The sequence below is a fragment of the Peromyscus leucopus genome, chromosome 4 (assembly GCF_004664715.2).
Source record: "Peromyscus leucopus breed LL Stock chromosome 4, UCI_PerLeu_2.1, whole genome shotgun sequence".
NCBI classification, from domain to species: domain Eukaryota; kingdom Metazoa; phylum Chordata; class Mammalia; order Rodentia; family Cricetidae; genus Peromyscus; species Peromyscus leucopus.
In genome coordinates this window covers 107,110,581-107,134,517 of record NC_051066.1, presented here as the reverse complement: position 1 = coordinate 107,134,517, position 23,937 = coordinate 107,110,581, and the positions used below count along the sequence as shown (strand labels likewise).

The window sequence follows — 23,937 nt, the reverse complement described above, 5'->3', positions numbered from 1 at the left end:
AGGCACATTGTATACATAATAAATACATCTTTAGGAAAAAAGAAAAAAGATACCGGTAAGCCACAAGCCACGTGGCAACTTGTAGCAAGAAGCCTGCCACGGCCAGATAGTTTGTAAGCAATATAAGTCTCTGTGTGTTTACTCCGTTTGGGTCTGAGCGGCTACAGGACTGGTGGGTGAGAGATTTGTCCTGACCGTGGGCCAGGCAGAACTGGAAAAACTTCAGCTACAAATGGTGCCCAACATGGGGCAAGAGTTTCCACCTAAAACCTGAGAAACAAGATTGTAAAACTGAGCTAAAAACAGCTTCCTAGTTAGCTCTCTCAAGTTAGAGGCAGCCAGCAGGTTTGAGCTACTATGGTGGGTTTCTAGCATGCACGTTTGACTATCAGTATGGCGGGAATGAGGCATCTACAAGTGGCACATTACTCTGTGTGGTAGACTTAGTCTTTGCTAGTACAAAAAAAAAGAAGAAGAAGAAGTTTCTGGGCTACACGCTGCTTTGATAGAAGCATAGAACCACTGTTTCTAAGAGTTGATGGCTCCCAGAGATGGCTGTAAACCTACCACCGCCAAAGCTGCTATTTTAGCCCTAGTAATGCTGCAGTTTAAAACAATATCTTCACAATAAGGCAGATTCAGATGGAACAAGACTTTAAATGCTTTACAATGTATGTAAAAATGTACATAGGCTTGGAAGAGAGGAAAAAAGGAATATATACAGTTATATAAAGAAATACATAGTTTTTAAAAATAAAGTCTTTACAGAGACAGTAAAGGTAGTATAAAAAATAAGCCATGTAAAGATGGATATTAAATCTGGATTGTGTTGTCTTTGGGATTTTTAACTGCAGAAAAACATTTTATTGTAAAAGCTGTTGAGTTAAGCCAATATGTATATTTTAAAGGTACCTTGACTTCAAAATTTGGATGTAAGGATATGTTGTTTTGAAAAGGAGGCTCTGCTTTTGTTTTCACAGAAAGCCAGAGGCTACGGATTTGTTCCAGATTAAGATACATCAGGTTTGACCAGCCAAGAACCCCTGAAAGGTCTCTGATGACACCCTGGCCCAGATGATCCAACATCCAGAACCGTTTCAAGGCAACTGGCTCAGATGATACACCCTCACAGACTATTCCATAATCCTAAATTTTTCTTTGTGTCCCCATAAGATACAGCGGCCCCCTCCAGCAGGAAGTAATAAGAGAAGCTACACCCAAATTCCCAAATATACCAAGCTGGCTTTGGAGATGGAATTGGCTCACTCCTTCTCTAAACCCAAGCATATTGCTTAAAAAAAAAAAAAAAAGGTTAAGAGATTCTTCTGTCCCATATCAAAAGAGCCCTCTGGTGTGGGACAGAGAAAAACCAATATTTTTATTTAAAACAGGTTGATTATAAATGCAATCTCTCTCTAAAGAAAATAAGGGGATATGATATAGACAAGATGGGATGAAAAGTAGATTAATGAACCTACTTTTAAAGAGCAACAACTTGTTTAAAATGTTTTACATTGGTATAGATTTTAGTTTATTGATACAAATTTAAAGTTAATTTTGTTATACTGTATGTGTACTTTTACTCTTGTTTAAGGTATTATGTTTATACAACTCATTTAAATTGTAATGGGCCAATTAGTCTTCTATGATAGTCAAACTTATAGTCATGTTAAGTTTTCTAGGTATACATAGATATATTTCATATAAATAGATAATCTTCAAATAATTCAAAGACCTAAAGAATATGGCATTTAAAATACTTTTAAAAATTTAGACTTTCTGGACAGTGAGACACATCTGCTCCTGGCAGCACTGATTTACTTCAGAGAGGAAGATGGGCATTGAAGACACTCCATATGGAGTTTATCTTCTTCTTGGCAGAAATAGCCATTTGGGCAAGAAACTGTTCTTGCCTGGACCGCTTAATCAACTGGACATGCAGGACCCATAGGAAGGTGACCACTGAACTTTGCTTGGCAAAATGGTCCTTCAGGTTCCTGCTTTGCAGAGGAAACTGCCAGACTGCCAGACATTCTACAGGACACAGAGAGAAATGACTGAGAGACTCTAGGCCTCTGGGCTGAAGACAGATACCCCAACTTTACAAAAGAACTTTGGATGACTGTCCAGGCTGCCCGATGTCTCTGTCCACTCTTGCAAAACTCTCGAAAGTTGCTTACATCCTTCTCCCATTTCTCAGGTAATATTATATTGATGTCTTTGATGTAGTTGAAGACTAGATAGTTACAATTTTCCTTAGTTATGATAAGAGATAAGTTAGATATGAAACCTTAGACTCACAAATATAGGAGAGATAGGATATCTTCTTTAATTTTGCCAAATAAAAATAGACTAGATATTATAAATAGACTAGATATTGAAACTGTAAATTCTTGCTTGATAATTGTTTTGTTATATGTAATTTTACTATGCGAAAGTTAAAACCTTCCTTTTTGGGAAAAAAAAGAAAAGGGGAAGTGCTGTGGATATTGCTTTGTATAAATAAAATGCTTATTGGCCAGTAGCCAGGCAGGAAGTATAAGCAGGACAAGCAGAGGAAAGAATTCTGGAAACAGAAAGGCTGAGTCAGGAGATGCTGCCAGCTGCCGCCAGGACAAGCAACATGTAAAGACACCGGTAAGCCACAAGCCATGTGGCAACTTATAGATTAATAGAAATGGGTTAATTTAAGATAGAAGAACTAGATAGCAAGAAGCCTGGCACAGCCATACAGTTTGTAAGCAATATAAGCTGTGTGTTTACTTGGTTGGGTCTGAGCGGCTGCGGGACTGGTGGGTGAGAGAGATTTGTCCTGACCATGGTCCAGGCAGGACTGGAGAAAACTTCAGCTACAGATGGAGATATGGGGAATTACTAATGGGCTTCATTTGGGAATGAAACTTTCTAAATTTATTGTGGGAATGGCTACAGAACTCTATGAATATAGTAAAAATCAATGAGCTTTTTACATTAAATAGGCTGAGTTATATATGAATCATATTTCAATAGATAAAGCATATTTGAATGAATAATTTTCACATATCCTCTCTTGGATACAATAATTCTTTTAGTACCTATAAACATCACTCTAAAATTCAAATGAGTACCCTGTTTTCAAGGCTGATTCCATACTGCCTTCCCTTTTGAACACTGGTCTCTTACATGAATACCAAGTATAGAGGAGGCTTTAATATTAGTTCCATGTTAGAATAACAACCTCTGTTGTAGTCAGTGGCAAGCCAGGGCCTTGCCTTTCCAGCTGTGGGCATGGCAGAAGCCATCTGAATCCCTGCTTCTGGGGAGAACAGTGAAGACAGCCTTTAGAAAGCCAGAGCTGAGGCAGAGCCCTCACCCACAACTGACCAGGAACTAGGTGTTGCTGTCTGCAAAACACCAATTACCTCCTACACATAGCCTCTTCAGGCTGGGTGTTTATTTATTTTATTTTTTGTTTTTAATTGCATCTACAAAGATTTTTATAGTTACTTTCAAATTCCCTCAGCAGCTACGGATTTTGATCTGCTTCTAATTACAGAAAGGAACCCTGAGATGAGCCACTGAAGGAAATGGGAGTTTAGAATGACCACTTTAAAAGCACCACTGTTGATAAGAACTTCTAGGTAGAGAATTAAGATTCCCTCAGTTACTGTGCTTTAAAAAAACAATGCTCAAGGTTAAAAGGTTTGTTTGCATGGAAATCATCATTTAGATATTTTCCTACAGTCTGCATTCAAAATGTCTCTGTCTTTACTATTAGGACAGCTGCTAATGTAGGTATGTGTATATTTAGGAGCCAAAGGAAAGCTCAAAGAAAATACTGAAAAGCCTCCCTTGTAGAGAATATGATACATTCACCCAGAAATGCCAGCTCAGCCTCCACACAGTGCATAGCCATTGTTGAAATGCAGAGAATGGGTGTGTTAATAACCAAGAATACCGGCTTTCCTTGCATACATCTTCAATATCCTGAAAATACAGCAGTTAATTTGTACCAAAGAGAAAGGCATACTTTGAAGAGAACTTACCTGTGCTCTTCAAAGAAAGCTTGGCTAACTCAATGCTGAGCACACCATCATTATTTTCCAAGTACCCCTGAGTGCAGCTCACAAACGGATCTTTACCAAGTCACGGATCCAGTCCAGATAAGGAACACCAAAAAGTCAGGGAAAATTAACACCTCATTCAATCTTCAACGTACAATGATTACTTTTTAACGTAAGTGTGGGCAAGAGCTCCCTCTAGAAGGCCAGCTCTAAACCATGTCAGTGACTTTCGGAGGGTGGAGTCAGAGGGCACTGGAAAGAAAAGACTAGAACTCAGCACTACCAATACCAGGATTGGCTCTACACAGAGCCACATTTGAGGATGCCTCTTTCCAGCTGGGGAAGAGAGCAACAGCAGGAGCCAAATGCTCACTAACCATCTGAAAATTGTTTCCCAGCTCTGAGCAAAAGTCTGGTGCTCAACTGCACTGTGCCCATGATGAGATCAGTATGAAAACAATCTAAACTCAAATCAATAAGTAAGTTTAATACAAACTAAGTCCAGTAGTTCACATAGCAATCTGACAGCAGGTGCAAAGATGGCCCAGCCATTAAGACTATGTACTGCTCTGGCAGAGGACTGGCATTTTATTTCCAGCACACAGATCCTGTGGCTCAGAATTGCCTGCTAACTCCAGCTCCAGAAGATTTGACATTTCTGGCCTCCTCAAGCACCCACACACATGTGCACATACCCACACACATAGCCATGATTCCAAATAAAATAAAGCTTTAAAAACTCCCAACAAGCCGGGCGGTGGTGGCGCACACCTTTAATCCCAGCACTCGGGAGGCAGAGCCAGGCCGATCTCTGTGAGTTCAAGGCCAGCCTGGGCTACCAAGTGAGTTCCAGGAAAGGCGCAAAGCTACACAGAGAAACCCTGTCTCGAAAACAAACAAACAAACAAAAAACAACAACAACAACAACAAAAAACCAACTCCCAACAAATGTGGGTGACCCCTAACTGAAAAGGGTAGGGAAGGAGGGGAGGTTAATCGTGCTGACTGGAGCCTGGGCCCAAGCTTCCCGGGATCTTAGAAATAATCTAAAGCCCTGCTGATCTTACTCTAAATAGTTGGTGGCAGAATTCCTATCTACCCCATATAACTCCCACTCCCGATAGGAATACCCTGTGTATTTCCCTTCTTCAGCATGGGTAGGCACAGACACATCTAAAACAGACAGGCTTATAAAGAAGTCAGACTCAGAAATTGTAAGAGAAACTTGAAGCTTTAGTATATGTATTCATTTCATGTATGTGTGTATAATATCATATATAATGCTATAACATTTTCAAATGTTTTATGTAAGTGGAACCATGAAGTATGCAAACTTCTAAGATTTTTTTCAGTAGCAAAATTTCCACAGAATTTACCAGTTGCATGACTGACAGCTCCCCCCTTTCCCTTCCCATTTTCCCCAATCTGTGTATGTCTGATTTATTTTTTCCAGTGTTTTGAGACAAGGTCTTATGTAGCTTAGGCTGGACCCAAGACTAACACACCACATGGTCCTGACTGCCTTAACCTTGCCATCTTTTTGCCTCGTTTCCGGCATGCAACCACAATGTTCTACAGTTCACTTCCTTCATGCTGCCAATTATTCCAGAGTACAGGTGCCACAGTCACAGTTCATTTAGTCAGTCAACCATTAAGAATATTTGGGATTTTCTCTAGTTTTTGGCTATTACTTATAAAGCTGCTAAATATTGCTATAAAATGCTATAAACACTTGTATATCAGTCATTTATGTGACCATTGGTTTTCATTTCTCTCAGATAAATGTCAAACTATTTTCCAGAGTAGCTGAATCATCTTACATAGCCAGAGTCTGTAAGTACACTGGAGTACTGGAGTTTCACCTCCTTTCCAGTGACTATTGACTTTAAACATCTTTACATGTGATTACCTGATATATGCAAATTCTCTCTGGCAAAATGTCTCTTTGTGTCATTTGACTGTTTTCCAATTGGACTAATTATTAATGCCTTTACTGTTAAGTTTTGGGAATGCTTATATTCTGTAGTTGTTTGGGGTGACGGTTATTCACTCTATAGACCATGCTGGCCTTAAACTCAGAGATCTGATTGCCTATGCTTCCCAATTAAATTATTTGCAAGTGCTGGAATTAAAAGTGTTTACAACTACCACCAGCACTTGCAAATAATTTTATTCCAGTATGTAGCTTGCCTTTTCATGCTTTTTTTTTTTTTTTTTGGTTTTTCGAGACAGTGTTTCTCTGTGTAGTTTTGGTGCCTGTCCTGGATCTCACTTTGCAGACCAGGCTGGCCTCGAACTCACAGAGATCTGCCTGGCTCTGCCTCCTGAGTGCTGGGATTAAAGGTGTGAGCCACCGCTGCCCGGCTCATCCTTTTTTTTTTTAAGACAAAAATCTATGTAGTCCTGGCCTTGCCTGAATAGGATGGTCTTGAACTCAAGAGATCCACCTACAATACACACAGGTAAAACACTCAAACACAAAATAAATAAATAATCTAAAAAAAGACAAAAAAATGGTCTGATATGGTCCAATTTATTATTTTTTTCATGAATTATGTTTTTGATATCAAGTCTAAAAACCTTTTGTTTAACCCTTAGAGATAGATTTTTCTACTTTTTCTGAAATTTTTATAGTTTTATTTCTTTTTAATTAAAAAACTTTTAAGTGTTATGGGTGTTTTGCCTGCATGTATGTCTGTGCACCACATGTGTGCTTGGTACCTGAGGAGACCAGATGAGGGCATCAGATCCCCTGGAACTGGAGTTACAGCTTTTTGTGAGCTCTCACATAGGTGCTGGGAATCAAACCCAGGTCCTCTGCAAGAGCAGCCAGTACTCTTTACGGCTGAGCCATTTCTACAGCCCCTAGTTTTATGTCTTACATTTAGATCTGTGACCCATGTTGAGGTAAATTTTGCATACCATGTGAAGTTTAGACTGAAGTTTGTTTATTTACTCTGGTTGGCCATGTGTGTTAGCACTATTTGTTGGAAAGGCCACACGTGTTCCATTGGAACGCCTTTGCACACGTGTTAAATCAGCTGACGTCTCCCTGGTTCTGGTTCTAAAGCTGCACTCCTGGTTGGTTCACTATTCAGGCTCCAGCAGAGTGTCTTAGCACTGTTCAGAAGCAGCAAGTCTTAACACTGGGGACAGTGTTTCCTCCTATCCTATGCCCTTTCAAAACCACTACATCTGTTCTGTAACTTCTGTCTTCTCATATAAATTCTATAACATTGTTTTGTGTGTGTGTGTGTGTGTGTGTGTGTGTGTGTGTGAAATTATTTTACACTGTGCTGAGATACATAGAAAATCTACCATTTTAACCTTTCTTGCTTGTTTTTGGGGTTGTCTTCCTGTGCTTCCAGAGCAGTCTTGAACTCCTGAACTAAGCAATGCTTATGCCTCAGCCTCCCGAGGAGGTGGACTACAGGCGAGTGTCACTTGCTTGGTTCTCCTCTAAACAATTTAAAAAAATCTAAAAATATTCATATATTTTATATGTGGGAGTGTTCTGCCTGCATTTAGGTGTGTACACCATGTGCAGAGGTCAGAAGCCGCCAGTGTTGGACTCTCTAGAACCAGAGCTACAGATGGTTCTGAGTTACCATGCGGGCACCAGGAACTAAACCAGGCCCTCTGTAAGAGCAACAAGTGCTTTTCACTGCCAAGCTGTCTCTCTAGCTCCATTTAACCCACTTCTAAAACACACAATTCAGCAACAGTAATTATATTCATAATTGTATACAACACAAATGTCCACACTTCCAAACCTTTTCCATCACCCCAAACAAAAGCTTTCTAATAACCTGAAGGCAGCAATTCTATGTTCTGCTCCCCTAGTCACTGTTATCTCTAACTGATTCCTGACTCTAGGAACAGGTTCTGGGGACTCAACTGCGGTCATCAAGCTTGTGAGTAAAGCATTTCTACTCACAGATCCATCTCCCTAGCCCATGTCAGAGCATGCATCAGAATCTCACTCACATATTAGCTTCACTCCTAAAGACTCCATCATATGCCACATTTCATTTATCTGCTCATTTGCTTATGGCATTGGGTGATTTGCACCTTTGTAGTATTGGGAATGATGCTGCTGTGGACACTGATTTACAAAATGGCTTATACAAGAACAGATGCTGCAATAATTAGGTATAAAAAAAAAGTGGACAAGTTTATATCAATACATTTAAGATAAGTAAACTACTATCTAGAAAAAAAATACCAAAATGACTCATTTAGAAGAAAAAAAATAGAAAATATCCAAAAAAGTTAATTTAGTAGATTTTTAAAAATAAAAAGTCTCTTCAAATAAAACACTAGAATCAAATGACTTAGCAAGAATAGATATTTATGTAATTCTAATCTCTTCAAAAGATAAAAAGAGCTGGATGTGGATGTACCAAGCCTGACTTTGCTATAAAGCCTGTGTGATCCCCTGTGACCTCATGGTGGAAGGAGAGAACTGAGTCCTTAAAGTTGCCCTCTGACCTTCACACACACACACACACACACACACTAAAATGTAATAAAAAATTTAAAAGATTAAATTAATTGCCTTAACATCAAAACCATAACAAGGATAGGGAAGGAAAATTATTGGACACTCTCTTAGGTGCAAATCAAACAGATACTAGCAAACTGAATCTAATAATGTGAACTAAGGAAATAGTACATTGTCGGGCACCAAACGTGGACCATGGAAAAGTACTAGCTAGGCCAGAGAACAAGCCCCTGCCTTAAGCCAGATGCCCCCAAAGATAAAGAACAGGTCAGGCAGGTCAGGTAGCATAGCAACAGAACAACGAGCCCTGACCAGTGACCTGACCACCTAGCAGCCTCAGGACTTGCACATCCCCTTCACCTGCACGTACGGCACGTCGTGCACCCCTTCCCTCCTTCCTGCCACCTCTCATGCTATATAAGCCTTGCTGAGGAGAATAAAATTTGCAGCTTGATCAGAACACTGTCTTGCTGTCTTCTTTCGTGTCTCCCCGTCCCTTTCATTCTCTCCCACAGGTGGGTCGCTCCCGTTGACACCCCGGCAAAACAGTACATCATGCTCGAACTGAATTTATACCAGGAATCCAACAAGCCTGCTTGTACATCAGGGAGAACAAAGAGTCTTATATTCACTGAGGAGGAAAGTGTAGGATGCTGGGGTTAGCTAATATGAATGACTATGCACTAAACACGGGAAGTTTGTGAATGTTCAGGCAGAGATGTCAAGGCAGCAACAAAGAATACTGGTGTGACACTTCCATGGGAGCCAAACTAGAGACAGCATGGAGAAGCACCAGCCCATACCTGTAGGATTAAGTCACCAAGAAACCTCTGTGGAGTGAAGCAAGAAGAAGACCCAGGCCAGACTATAGGCTACCCCAGCATTTAATGAAGTAAATTTCCCAAGTGACTGACCAGAAAATAGAGAAAGGAAAGGAGACACATAAGACAGTGATTCAAGTGTGTGGTATGTGATGGTGCTTTCTTTCCAGGTCGGGGAAAGAAAGAAGCTATCCTATGGGCTGATGAGTGAACAGATAAAGAGAAACAGAAAAGGGAGCATGGCCTTTGCTTAAAAGGCTGACAAGGAAGGAAACTGTACGAGCAAGGAGATGCATCAAAGATGAACAGGCCTGGAGACCATCTAGACAGGAAAAGGAGCAGTGGGAAAACAACCTACCTCTTGTCTTCAGCCAAAGTCCCATGAAGACAAACCTGCAAGAACTAAGTTCCAAACCTATGCCAGTCATCAGTACTGAACTGCTTCTGAAGTTGATCAGATGAAGATGCAAAAGACCCCATCAAATAGCTACACTTCCTTGACAGCACATTCACCCAAAATAAAGTTAGGAACAGGAAGTACTGAGGCAGGAACTCAGAGAACATGATTATAAAAAGTTCAAAGAAGTCATGGGTCCTGGATAGGAACACACTAGCTTCCTCGGAACCAAAGAGCAGGCTGACAACAACAGAAGTGACAGGAGGTAAGTAATACTAACCCTGTGACTTCCCTTCTAGTCACACACATAAAGAATCTGCAGACTGGAGAGGCTCCGTGATTTGCACAGGAACCAACAATCCAACCCCTGTCTGTTCCACTCGAAAGTCTACATTTTTACACAGCACTTCAGACTGCCTCCTCCATTTGCCTACTCTAAATTGTAACTAAGACACCACTTTGGCATCTTTTCTTATGTCATGTTTTGTACCTTATTGGTTACATGTACTTGTTTCATTTATACTCAATTCCCTATTAAAATTTTGTATTTCTAAAGACTTTTTACATAGCAAGTACTCAAGGAATACATACATAATTAAATGCCAATCAACTTGTTTTTTTTAAGGCAAGGTCTTGCTATGGTCTCAAACTCAGGGTGATCCTCCTCCCAAGTCCTGATATTACAAAAGTATTACTTTGCATAGCTTCTAACTTGCTTTTAAAAGTGCTCTGAACCCTTTTTCACAAGTGATATGACACTCAGAATATTTTCTCTCTGTGTACACACATGTGTGAAGGTATACATATGTGCACATGCATACAAAGGCAAGAGATCATTGGGTGTGTCTTCCTCAATCACTGTCTACCATTCTTTTGGAGACAGGGTCTCTCACTGAATCTAGAGCTCACAGATTCAGCTTGGACTGTCTGGCCAGCAAGCCATAGGGATCTTCCTGTCTCCTGCTTTCCAGTGCTAAGGTAACAGGAACACTTCGTGTCCCACTTTTTATGTGAGTGCTGAGGATGCAAATCCAGGTCCCCTTGCTTGTGCAGCAAGCCTTGCACTCACTGAGCATCTCACCAGCCTCTAGAACAACATCCATGTGCTACTCATCTTATACCAAGGATCCTCAAAGGTAAAGCATCATTGTACCTTTCAGTGACCACCGATTCCAAATGAGGGAACTTAGTCTTCACTAAAGAGATTCCACCATCTTCATACAGTGAAGTTAAAAAGTAGTTCTTACCTGAATTTTGATGGGCCAGGTGAAATTACTGACATAAACAAAGAAGGTAATGTTTGGATGGTTGCGAAAATCAAATTTCTCATTAGAGAAGCTATCTTTGTATTCCTTAATGTTGGTTTTTGAAACAACAGGCATCTCTTCTCCAGCCTGGGTTCCAGCTAGAAGGAAGCAAAGAATGAAAATAAAGACTCTTTTTTGGAGGAGGTAGGACATGACAGTAGACAGTCATCCCTCGTTAGTAATGAGGGTAACAGTTTACTGACCACTTACAATGCCAAAGGAACAGCCTTTGAGCTGAGTCTCTACTTCATACAACCCACTCAGACCCTCATTTATAGATTAGAAAAACTGAAGTTCCAAGAAATCATTAAGTAACTTGCCTTAGGTTTGACAGCCCACAGGGAATGGAGCTGGGATTTGAACCTAAGCAAACTGACACATAAACTTGTATCCAAACCCTTCACACTGAACATGGCACATGTGGTCAGGAAATTATCACCAGAGTCCTTCCTATAAGAGGCACTGGTGGGAACTGGAGAGATGGCTCAGCAGCTAAGGGCACCAACAGCTCTTCCAGATTAGAATCCCAGCACTCACACAGCAGCTCACAGCCACCTGTAATTTCAGTTCTAGGGCACCCAACACCCTCTTCTGAACTCCATGGGCATCAGGTACACAAGTAATGCACTGAGATACATGTAGGCAGGACATTCATACACATACAATAAAACAGGCACTGGCATTCACTCTGCACAGAACACTTCAAGTCCATTGTATTTCTTCTTCACACTGTGAAATGTGACAATGTTTCAGGCCTCTGGACCAGGGACACTTATTCAACCATCACTTCCTAAGCAGAAATGTCCTCAAGTCTTAACAGAGAAGAAGGTGCTCACGTGGCCACTTAGTCCTCCTTTCTGTCACCAGCTAACACTGCATTCAGGACCCTACCTAGTATAAATCTGTTTCTAGATGATCCTACCACATTTTGTATACTCCATTGGCCAAGAACATGAGTATGTGCAGACTCAAAACAAACAAATACATTTCTTTATGCATGAGTTAAACTTCAAGCACTACAAGTACTTCCTTTATTTCATTTATTCCTTGTAACACTCCACAATTCAGGCATAGTTATGAATATGGCCCAACATGTTGCAATATATAAAGGTTGAATACACTTGTATATAACAAGGTATTTTTACCATATCATTTCATACAGAAGGAAACTGTATCAGAAAATTTAGGTAACTTGGGATTAGAGAGACAGCTCAGCAGTTACGAGTACTGGTTGTTTTTTTCAGAGGACCTGGGTTCCATTACCAGGACAGATGTGGTAGCTCACAATTGTCTGTAACTCCAGTGGGGAGGCAGGGGTGGGAGTGGGGGGGGAAGGGGGGACCCGGCGCATCTAATACCCTCTTCTGGCCTTCTCAAGCATTGCACATACATGGTATACTCATTGCATACACACAGGCAACAGCAACCACACAATTAAATAAAACAAACTTAAAAGACAATTTAAAAAGAAAAGAAAGATTTGATAACTTGTTTAACACCGCAGTGCAGGTAAATTCAAACCTATGTCTCTCTACAGAGTTATCAAGTTATGGAATAGCTATTTATCTTAACTGCTATACCAGGGCCATCAGAATTTTAGTGAGTCACCATAAGATAAACAAGAAAGGAAAAGCTGTGCTTTTAGGACTTATTTTAATTACCAAAGTATGGTATTTCTACATATTAAAATCCCTTTTCATTGAAAGAGTTTTCATTTCTTCAAACTGCAAGTCATTTTAATTTTTCACCTGTGAAGCACAGACAGAGAGATGATCACAGTGCTAGACTGTGGCACAGAAAGGACGTAAGAGGAGGTAGCAGAACAGGGAGTGACCACCCAACAAACCCAGACCTACAACGTTGGAGGCAAGGACTGATGACTCACTCTGAGAAATCCTAAGGTTAGGAGGCGTACATGCCCGTTCAAGGTGTCACGGCTCCTAACTGGCAAAGGTGGACTCTGAGCTCATCCATCTAGCTCCAGAGGCCCCTCCCCACTCCTATACTATATTTGCTACTCCATCATTTCTCTGGGTGTGTCTTTACCTGAGAAGCTGGTAGCCCAGGTGATGTTGAGGTTGAAGTTTTTGGAGGCATTGATAAACATGTCCAAATCCCTGTTTTGCTGATGAAAAATGCACACAATTAGAAAACGGTTAACACTTTCCAGATTTTTAGGACACAGCGACAAGCAGGTCTTACTATTCTCAACCATCTTAATTTCAGACGATCTCACGTCTCAAGAGGAGCTCGTGCTCATATAAAGAGGTGGCTACATTTCTTATCAATTTTCCTCAACACAAGTAATAAGCTAAAGATAAAATTTCATTTGCCTCCCATGGAAGTGTGAAATCCAGTACTTTATCCGATGTCAGCCCCATGAAAAAAGGACCCTCACCTTCTATCCTCTGTCAGAGGAGCTTATCTTCAGCATTTCTGAGCAGCTGTTCTAAAATGCCCAAGGTTCCCACTTACAGGAATACATCTGATCTAGTGGTCCAATTTCTATTTAATGATAACTGAAATTCATATAATTAATCCATATATTATGAAATGTCTCTCAAATAGGAACTGTTTTCTAAAAATCTTACACAGGTCAAATGCACTAAATTTAAAACATAATTTATATACTTTCTTGATTTTAAAAATATTTCTCTTACTAAAATTATCATAAGAAAAGTATGTCTACATATGGTTTCTTGGCTTTGAAAATCTTGTTTTCCTCTTACAGCAGTTCAAAGGGCCAGCTTCATTTTGATTCTTGGTTTTAATAAATGAGGTTTTATCTCTGAGGAATCTGTGGAGCTGGACATAAGTCACTGTTAGCTGTGCTAGGTAAATTCTAATGTTTTTAGTTTTCACTGAAATTTCACTAACAAATCTTTCTTGGTGCCTGTGGTGATTTGAATGTGAATGGCCTCCATAGACTCATATATTTGAATGCTTGGTCCCCAGTTGGTAGAACTGCTTGGGAAGGATTAGGATGTGTGGCCTTGTTGGAGGTGAGTCATTAGAAGTGGGCTTTGAGTTTTGAAAAGCCTATATCGTTCTCAATTAGCTCTTTCTCTCTCTGTCTTCTACTTAAGGATAAGATGTAAGCTCTCAGCTACTGCTCCAGCACCATGCCTGCCTGCCTACTGCCAGAATCCCTGCTATGATGCTCATGGAATCTAACCCACTGGAACTCTGAGCCCCAAATTAAAGGCTTTCTTTTATAAGTTGCCTTAGACATAGTGTTTTGTCATGCAAATACAAAAGTAATTAGGAAAGGACCAAGTAATTGTTTTACAAACTAATCAGATGCTATATTATTTTTTGAGAAAAAATGTTATTTTACATATATTGATGTTTTTGCCTGCACGTATGACTGTGTACCATGTGCATGGCTGGTGCTGGAGAAAAGTCAGAAAAGGGCATCAGATGCCCTGGAACTAGAGATACAGATAGTTGTGAGCTGTCATGAGGGTGTTGAGAATGGAACCTGGTCCTCTGCAAGAGCAGCCAGTACTCTTAACCACTGAGTCATTTCTTCAGCCTTAGATGCTGTATTCTTATATTTTACAAATTAATCCAACCATGCTGGAAATGCTCATTTAAAAAAGTTATTTAAAAAGGTTAGAAAATTAAGATTTATCATTTTAAAAAACTATTTGATAGTTATACTAGAAAACCACAATGGAAACATTTACAATAGCCATTTTCGAAACTGTGATTTCCAAATGAGAGACTTCTCTCACAAAGCAGGGATTGCATTCAAGAAAACTTTGTCTTCCTTTTCAAGGACATATGTGTGCTTATTTATTTATATTAACAAGTATCTGCTGACAGCACACAGCTAACAGCTATTTCTTCCCATGACAAGGACTAAAATCCTTATCATTTTGTAAAAGATACAACATACATATTTGGATAAATCTAGTAAGAAATCTGTCATAAAACACAACAAAATAGGAGAATGAAGAAAAGTCCAAAGCCTCTCATGGTCATCGACCTTGTTAACAAGTATGACAAACATTCCATAATGTTTATTTGTTCTGACAGAGTATAGCTGTCAAAACAAACATGGATCAGGCTGGTCTCCACTCACTACACAGCTGAGGCTGGCCTTGAGCTGCTGATTTCCTACCTCCACCTCTCAGGTGCTGAGACTATGTATAGTACAGTTACCATGACTGGCTATTTGCTTACTTAAAAAAATAAAATGAACACTATCAATTACACCCTGAAAGACTGAGCCTTTGATATTTGCTCATGACTAAGGCAGTAATAAATTTCACTTGTGGTACTCTGCTATAAGCTTCTACTAAAATTTAAAAAAAGAATCCAGTCAAAACGCTAAGGAGATGGCGCAAGCACGGGGATCTGAAGGACCTGTAAAAAGGCAGGTGCGGCAGCAGCATGCACTTGTAACCTTAGTGCTAATGACAAGAAGACAGGAAGATCACAGGGTACACCCAACCGTCGTCAAAAAAATTAAGGGAGAAAGCAACAGAGAGACACCTGAGGTTGACCTCTGGACTCCACAGGCATAGACATGGACACACACACACCTCCCTCATACATAATTCCCACAGCCATTCATATGATGCACCTAGGTGTCACAGAGATGGGTCAACGGTTAAGAGCACTTGTTGCTCTAACAGAAAACCAGGGCTCAATTCCCAGCACCCACATGGTGGCTCACAACCATCTCTAACTCTAATTGCAAGAGATCCAATGCCTTTTTCTTGCCTCTACAGGCATCAGGCAAATACACACAGGGACAAAACAGCCATAAACATAAAATAAAATAATTAAAAAAATTAAGGTGCACCTGGAAAATCTAAAATGCAAATTCTCACATTACTTCAAGAGATGCTCGCCCGTTGGGGATTAGAGAGATGGCCTAGCAGTGAAGAGCACTCACTGCTCTTGCAGAGGACCTGGGTCGGTTCCCAGCACCCATGCGATTGCTCACAATGGTCTGTAACTCCAGTTCCAGGGGATCCAACCTTTACTTCTGGCCTCCACATGCACTGCACATACATGACTGCACAGGTATACAAGTAGGCAAAACATTCATACATATTAAATAAAAATAAATCTTAAAAAAGTGCTCACTCAATAATTCATCTTCTAAACACACCATCATGAACATTATTCTACTACTACTTTAAAAACATTAGTAATGTCTGCCTTCTGAGTAGAAAGAAGATGAAATGTAGACTGTAAACATCACCCTGTTCCCTGAGGAACTAGTGGCAGTTAAAGGCTGCCTGAGAAGAGGGGTCATTCTCTTCAGTGCTGGAGTCACTGGTGAGGCACCCATGCTCCAGTAAATAACCTCCCGCCCACGCTCTTGCAATCAGCAGGAAACTAATTCAATTTAGTGGGACACACACACACACACACACACACACATAAGGGAGGGGAGGTGACTTGTTGGGGAGAAGAGGGACTAAGTATGAGGGAGATGAAAGAGGGTAATAGATGTTGAATATTATCAAAACATATTACATATAAGTATAAAACTGTCAAGTAAATGAAAAAAAATATATAAAAGATTACCTTGTATATTCCCACCCTGAGACTGTTCTGCTACTATGCAGTACTTCTGTCCAGGATGACCAAGAAAAGGACCCATACAAAATTCAACACAAAATAAGACATCTTGAAAGAAATGCTTACTTCATCAGGAGTAGCCACAAAATTGATGGCTGTATAATAGCGATCGTCTTCCTGGGACAGGCTAAAAGTGAACTGATAGTCAATGAGAAGGGTATCTATGGAAAGAAAAAAATACATACTTAAAAAATGATACAGGTAAATCATACACACCACACACATACAATAAGAATTTAAAAAAAAAAAAAAGAACTGATACAGAACAAAACAGGTCTCTGGAGGCATAGTTTGTTTTACTCACAAATTCTCCCTAGGATTTTTAGGACTGGGTCTCATGTTGCCTAAGCTAGACTTGAATTCCTGATCCTCCTGCCTCTGCTTACCAGGTGTGAGAATTACAAGTGTGTTCCACTATGGCCAGTTTACAGTTTTTTTTTTTTTCAAAAGACACCAAATCTCTGCAGTATCCTTTGAACTACCCAGCAAACCTTACTTACAAAGACCCTGACTGAGGTTTTGGTTCAAATCTAATCTACAAATATTAACTGAGTATCTATACAAGTTATGCTTTACTTAAGGTTACAAAGGTATAGACTAATGATATAGTAGAAACTAGGACTTTGTGGGAAAAGGATCTTCAAAGTCCGGGATAAAGAATATAACTTTATTATTCAGATAGATAGATAGATAGATAGATAGATAGATAGATAGATAGATAGATAGATAGGGAGGGAAGAAGGAAGGAAGGAAGGAAGGAAGGAAGGAAGGAAGGAAGGAAGGAAGGAAGGAAGGAAGGAAGGAAGGAAGGAAGAAAACAGTCATATACCAATGTGATATAGCTTTACAGCATGCTTACTGCCACACTTATACAATTTTAAAAACTGCTGTACAAATCAACAATAAAAATCTGCTTAGAAATGGGCAAAAGATTGTCAGGTGTGGTGGCATATGCCTTTAATCCTAGTAATCAGGGGACAGAGGTAGGTGGGAAACTGAGGCCAGCCTGGTCTACACAAGTTATAAGCCAGCCAAAGCTACCCTTGAAGAGGTTTTCTTTTCCCAAATAAGATATAATAACGGCCAATAAAAATATAAAAAGATAACCACACCAAGAATCAGTGAAATACAAAAATCAAAACTACAATGAGCTACTTTTTCATGTCCATTATTATGGTTACTACTAAAAAAACAAAAACAAAAATAAAAAATGCCTGCAAAATAAGTGAAAATTGAAAATTGGTGCCAATAAGGATATAAAAAAAATAGAAATGTTGGTGCATTGCTTTTGGAAATGTAATGAACTATAAGGTGTAATAGAAAACAGTAACAGCAGCCCCTCAAAGAAACAAAACAAAACAACCCACCCACAGAGTTAGCACATAGTCTCACTGTACTTCTCTTGTTGACAGTTCTGACACCAGTCAAAAGGTAGAAGCCACACGAGTGACCACAGGCAGAAGAGGGGACAAGCAACCACGGAAGGCACAATGCAGTATCAGCTCCGCTGTGACAACGGGCCTTTGCTTTCTCTTGGATCTTTTTTGTGCTGAGGATTGAATTTGGAGCCTCGTGCATGCTAAGGCAGCACTCTACTGCTCAGCTACACGCCTGCCCCAAAGAAAGGTAATTCTGAAGTGTGCTCCATCAGGGATGAGTGTCAAAGGCACCACACCAAGTATTAAGCAGACACGAAAGACAAACACTATGGTTCCATCAGATACCACACCAGGATATTCACAGGAACCAAAGACAGAATGGGTGACAACCAGGAACTGGGAAGCACGGGATAAGGAAGTTACTGATAAGTTCAACTTACAAGTTTATATTATTATTATCATTAATATTATTACTACTACTACTACTACTCTAGCCCAAGGCTGGCTTTGAATTTACTATGTAGCCAAGAATGATCTCGACCTTCTGGTCTTTCTGGGTTTGTGTGCTACCATGTCCAGTTTATGTGGCGCTGGGGACTAAACCTAAAACTAACTGAGCAATAGCTCCAGATGATAAATCCACTTTTAATTTTTTAAATAATGTGCCAAATGGTTTTTCAAAGTGACTATACCATTTTCAATTTGTCTTCTGTTTCCAGATTTTAATCTTTAAGAAGTGATTGGTTTCTCTAGTCATTATGATAGTAAGGATACTATCAATAACTGTCAGAATTGGCTATTAAAACACTCTATCCTTTTTCAGTCAGGTAAGGTCAGGTTTTTGGTTTTTTTTTCAATATGGTTAACCAAAGAAGGTTTATTAAAACAGATTGAATGCAAAAACAGATTATATCTGTCTTCTAGTAAACCAAAGAATTAGCTTTTTATATGTCGAATGTATGCTGGCCAAAGATCACCCTGGGGCGTCATTCATCAGGTGTCATCCACCTTGTTTGTTGGGACAGGTAGACTACCTACCTGGCGTGAGCCCCACCTCTCTAGTGCTGGAATTCGAAGCCCTCACCACCATACCTGGCTTTCTGTATGAGTTCTGGGTTTCAAACTCAGGTTCTCACGCTTTCACAGCAAGAACTTTACCAACCGAGCTACCTCCCCAGGCCAGTGTCAGCTTTTGATTACAGTCATTTTGGCCTCTGCCTCACTGTGTGGTCTTAAATATATAACCTATCTATGGCAATATAATAATGCTGAGTATTTTTGAAGTATTTGTTGATTTTTAATTACTCTTCATTCATATTTTCCTTAGTGAATCTTTGCCTGTTTTTTAAAAATTTGTTTTTTTTTTCAGTGCTAGAATTTGTTTGTTTGTTTGTTTGTTTGTTTGGCTTTTAACTGTAACTGTTTTCTTATTCGGTTCTAAAAGTTCTCACTATATCCTAGTCATAAGATTTTTATCAAATGTAGAAATTGTAGGGGCAGGTGTGGCTACTTTAATCCCAATACTCAGGAGACAGAGGCAGGCAGATTTTTGTGAGTTCAAGGTTAGCCATTCTACACATGGACCAGCTGAGGCTACACAGTGAGGCCTTTGTCTTAAATTGAAGAAGAGAGGCTGGGGGCAGCAGAGACAGCTTAGTGGCTAAGAGCACTGGCTGCTCTTCCAGAGTTCTGTTACCAGCACCCACATGGCAGCTAACAATTGTTGGTAGCTCCAGATCCAAGGGAACTGACATCCTCTTCTAGCCTCCAAGAGCAACAGGTGTGCACACATTACACAGATATACACGTTGCAATAACACGCATCCACATAAAGTAACAACAAAAATATTTTTGAAGAAGAAAATATAAGTATTATTTGAAAAAGGTTTCATATTATGTAGCTCAGACAGGCCTCAAACTCATGATCTTCCTGCCTGCATATCTCAAGTGCTAGGATTATGAGCATGTGCCCTTACACCCAGCTTGTTTTTAATTTTTAAAAATGTTTTGTTCTGTCGTGCTAGGGATTAACACAGCTATGCAAGCACTCTACTACTGCGCCACATTTGCAGACCCAATTTCTTTTAATGTAAGTTTTAAATTTTGAAAAAGTACACATTAATATTTTCTTTGCTGAATCAGTTTTAGAATCATAGCTAAGAATTCCATAGGACCAGTGGTCCCGGATACCTGGGAAGCCGAGGTAGAAGATTACAACGTAAAGACCTCCCCAAAAGCTACAGAAAAGTACTTTTCCTACCTAAGGTCAAGAACCGCCCATATACACACATACTTTTTTCTACAGTTTGTATTACCATTATATTGCATATGTCAAAAATTAATTCCTTTTTCTCTTGTTCTATAATCTGGAACCTACTATGCAGATTCTCATACATAGAGAAAAATATATTTATCATAAACCTGGTTACCTTACCAGATTCACTTTTCACTCCAAGGTAATAATTTGGTCTTTTGTTTTATTTATTTGTTCCTTGAGATATGGTGAACACAATTCAGCCCCAGAGAAGATGGTGAAACCTCCCCTGAATTTCAGAAACTTTCGTCACCCTCATCTTAAATGTGACATGAGAGACTACATGAGGCAGTGGCTGAGGAGGGAGGCTTTCAAGGGAACTAAGAAAAGCCAGGAAAGTATATCCCTGCGAACTGCTATGGACAGAATAACAGAAACCGTGACCACAATTAAAATAGTGTCCACTAAGTCAGGGACATGTCTATGAGTATTTGCTATAGTCCTCAAGCATTTTATTCTCAAACCATGTCAAAGAAAGCAATGCAGTTTTGCTCAACTACTTTGTTTCTAGAAACAAGAATTATAAAAACTTACAATAACATGTTCCTTTGAGAGGGTTTCCTTGGTATCGATTTTCTACCTCACATCTGGTGGGGGGGAAAAAGAAATTATTTTCTATTGGTATTTAAAGCACAGAATCTATATTCATTTTTAAGCAGATCCTTCTACATAAACTGTACCATTATTCAGGTCAGATGGACTAACCCATTTACATCAGTTTTTCTGCTAACTACTCAGCAGTTTACACCAGCAATAGTCTAAAAGCAATGGATAAACAAAACATGCCCAAAGACGTAAGGCAAGTCCAGGTGTAATAATGCTAGTTCCTACTGGAAAACCACATTTTTACTTTTGTGTGGATTGTGTATTCTTCCAAAAGTGCAGTTAAAATATTTTTCAAACATTTCTATCCTGTTCTTCCTTCCTATGTAAAACTAATCGTATTTATTCATTCATTCATTCATTTACTTTTTTTTTTTTTTTTTCTAAGATAGGGTCTCGTTACATAGCCCTTGCTGGCCTGGAACTCAATATAGAGACTCTAAAGCTCTTAACCATAAGCCAAATTAAATGCTTCCTTTTATAAGTTACCTTGGTCATAGTGTTTTATCAAAGCAACAGAAAGTAACTAAGGCATCCTGTCTGAAGCAAAAAAGGCAAACTTCCAAACTAATCTGCTCAACCCCCCTGGGAAACAATAGGCAAGCAGGTGCTCTCAGGCTTCGGGCAGCTGCATGTCCTGGCCCTCACTGGTGATACAAAGAGTGTGGTACTCACAGCTGGCACTCGTCCCCCTTGACACCCTTGGTGGTGCAGAAGCACTTGCCAGTGTTGGTGTTGCACAGCGATGCGTGTCCGTTGCACTTGCATGCTGGGGAGAAGGAATGGACCACAGGTCACAACTGGGTGACGGTTTATTACCACAGACTTTGACTAAGACAAATAACTCTGCCTGAAATGGGTTTACAGGAAAGACAGACTACAGCAAGAGAAATCACTGAGTAAGATTCAATAATTTTCAGCTAATGATTTATTTCTAATAATATAAAGATGGCATTAAAGGAATCAACAGTCAAGGCAGGAGGAAAGACAAGGCTATGTTCTGCTGTTACCTGAAGCAATCACTATTTCCACCTTTGTGACAGACTCTTTCAGAATTATGGTTTTTGTTCAATCAACATTTAAGAGCATTTGTAGTATGTCACATGCTGGGCCCTCGCCTTGTAGAGATGACCTGGGTGGTGACTGCCCTCTGCCTCATCTGGGGGATCTGCTCTATTTCGGCCACATTTTGAATCAAGTTCCCGAAGGTTCAGAATGAAGAGGTTCCCTAGTTAAGGGAAGCACTTCCTGCAGGACTTCCTAGCCTAGCTTTGACTTCTCCTTTGCTATGGAACCTTGTTTTCATGTGAGTAATGAAAAGCATTAGGCTGAAGAACAGTATATTTAAAAAAAAAAATCCATGTGGAGAAAAATAAGATCACTGAAAGAAACCTTTCAAACAGAATAGTACAGAGATCATCAGAACACATGAGGCAGTTGAGAACAGCAGTGTTCAACTCTTCCTCTATGAGTACAGATTTGGTACACTGCATTAATGGAAATCCGTCTTGTCAGCCTGCTCACATTTGACTCCACTGTCCTCCACGTAGCTCTGAGCATGAGACTTAACCTGAGACCATTTCCTTGTCTAAATGATGTGGACAGTAACATTATCCAACCCATAGGACTAAGGTGAGGACTAAAGGAGGTATGGATGGCACCTGAAACAGTAAGCATTTAATATATATCAATGCTAAAGCACTATTTTAAAAATAATTTTAAGTTTTTTAAAGAAGGTATGTCAAGGTTCAATATATAGTCTTCCCATAGTATCTAAAAAGCTGTCTTCTATTATGAACCAGGACTTTGGAAAGTACAGCAAGGTTCAAGACAACCATACTAAGACCCTGCAAAGGAAGACGTGATTTTTCTAGAGGCAGCTTAGGACATGGGGATGGTCACCTGGAGACACAAGCAGGCTAGCTGTTCAGATCAAAACATAGTAGATGTGGCTCCCGACTCAGCTATAGCTTACTGTGAGACTCTGGGAAGGTTACTTGATTTGGAGGGATAAAGGCATCTAGTTCTTCAGTGGCTGTCACCACAAAGTCATAAACATTTACTATTCAGTAATATTTAGTGTTCTTATAATTACCTAATAGATAAGTATGTTTGAAGCAAGTTGGAAAGCCAGGGAAAATTACAGGGACACAGGAAGGACCAGGAGCCCCTCACCTTAGTCTGGCTGGGCCTTTCACTAACTGAGAAGCAAGGACTCCAGCAGTTAACGTGCTGTGAAGGCTGCTGACAGAGATGCTACGCCTTCTGTAGATGAGTATTATATGTTCAAACAGCCATAACCCAGGCTGACAGCCTGAGCATATACAACTGTAGGCGTGGCCTTAACCCTTTCCCCAGACATCACCTGAGAATCTCTAACAAGACTGAACTTTGCCTCAGAGATGTCCTACGCACTTGCACATCTGTGATCTGCAAGCTTTACGCATTTCCTGGAATCCTGCCAGGTGTCTCTCAGAAACCACTGTGATCATGTTTAGGTTTCTCAGTACCTCTTTGAGGGTAACAGATTCAAAAGCTATGAAAATCCTCTGTATAAGAAGCCTATACACACAGTCCATAGATCTTTCTTTCCAAGTGCTTCTCTTTCTCTTCAACCCTCATACATCAAAATGTCTTTTTTTTTTAAATTTTTTATTTATTTATTTATTTTTTTAAGGCAAGGTCTCAGGTAGCCCAGGATGGCCTCAAACTTCAGTAGAGGATGGTCTTGAACTTTTGATCTTTCTGTCTCTACCCCCAAGGGATGGGATTACAGGGGTATGACACCTGGTAAGTTTATGCAGCGCTAGGGAATGACCCCTGGGCTATCTGCATGCTAGACCGAGGCTCTACCAATTAATCCATATCTCTAGCCCTATAATATGTGCTTTACATCAAAGTCAAAGAACTGGTTTTAACTGATTTGAGATCCCTCAAAGACAAGGAGCTGTGCCATCCTTGATATGTT

The 23,937-nt window shown here is 39.9% G+C and overlaps 1 protein-coding gene across 2 annotated transcripts in view; it reads right to left on the bottom strand.

Moving 5' to 3' along the window:
• The window catches only part of Atrn (attractin), a 141,518-nt gene that overhangs the window by 33,053 nt on the left and 84,528 nt on the right, over nt 1-23,937 (bottom strand). For both annotated transcript variants that reach the window (XM_028878586.2, XM_028878587.2), the window contains exons 20-24: nt 21,645-21,738; nt 20,901-20,953; nt 16,740-16,834; nt 13,119-13,197; nt 11,013-11,170 (exon numbers count right to left, since the gene is read on the bottom strand). In XM_028878586.2, the coding sequence (XP_028734419.1) occupies nt 11,013-11,170; nt 13,119-13,197; nt 16,740-16,834; nt 20,901-20,953; nt 21,645-21,738 (479 nt within the window). The remainder of the gene's footprint in view (nt 1-11,012; nt 11,171-13,118; nt 13,198-16,739; nt 16,835-20,900; nt 20,954-21,644; nt 21,739-23,937) is intronic.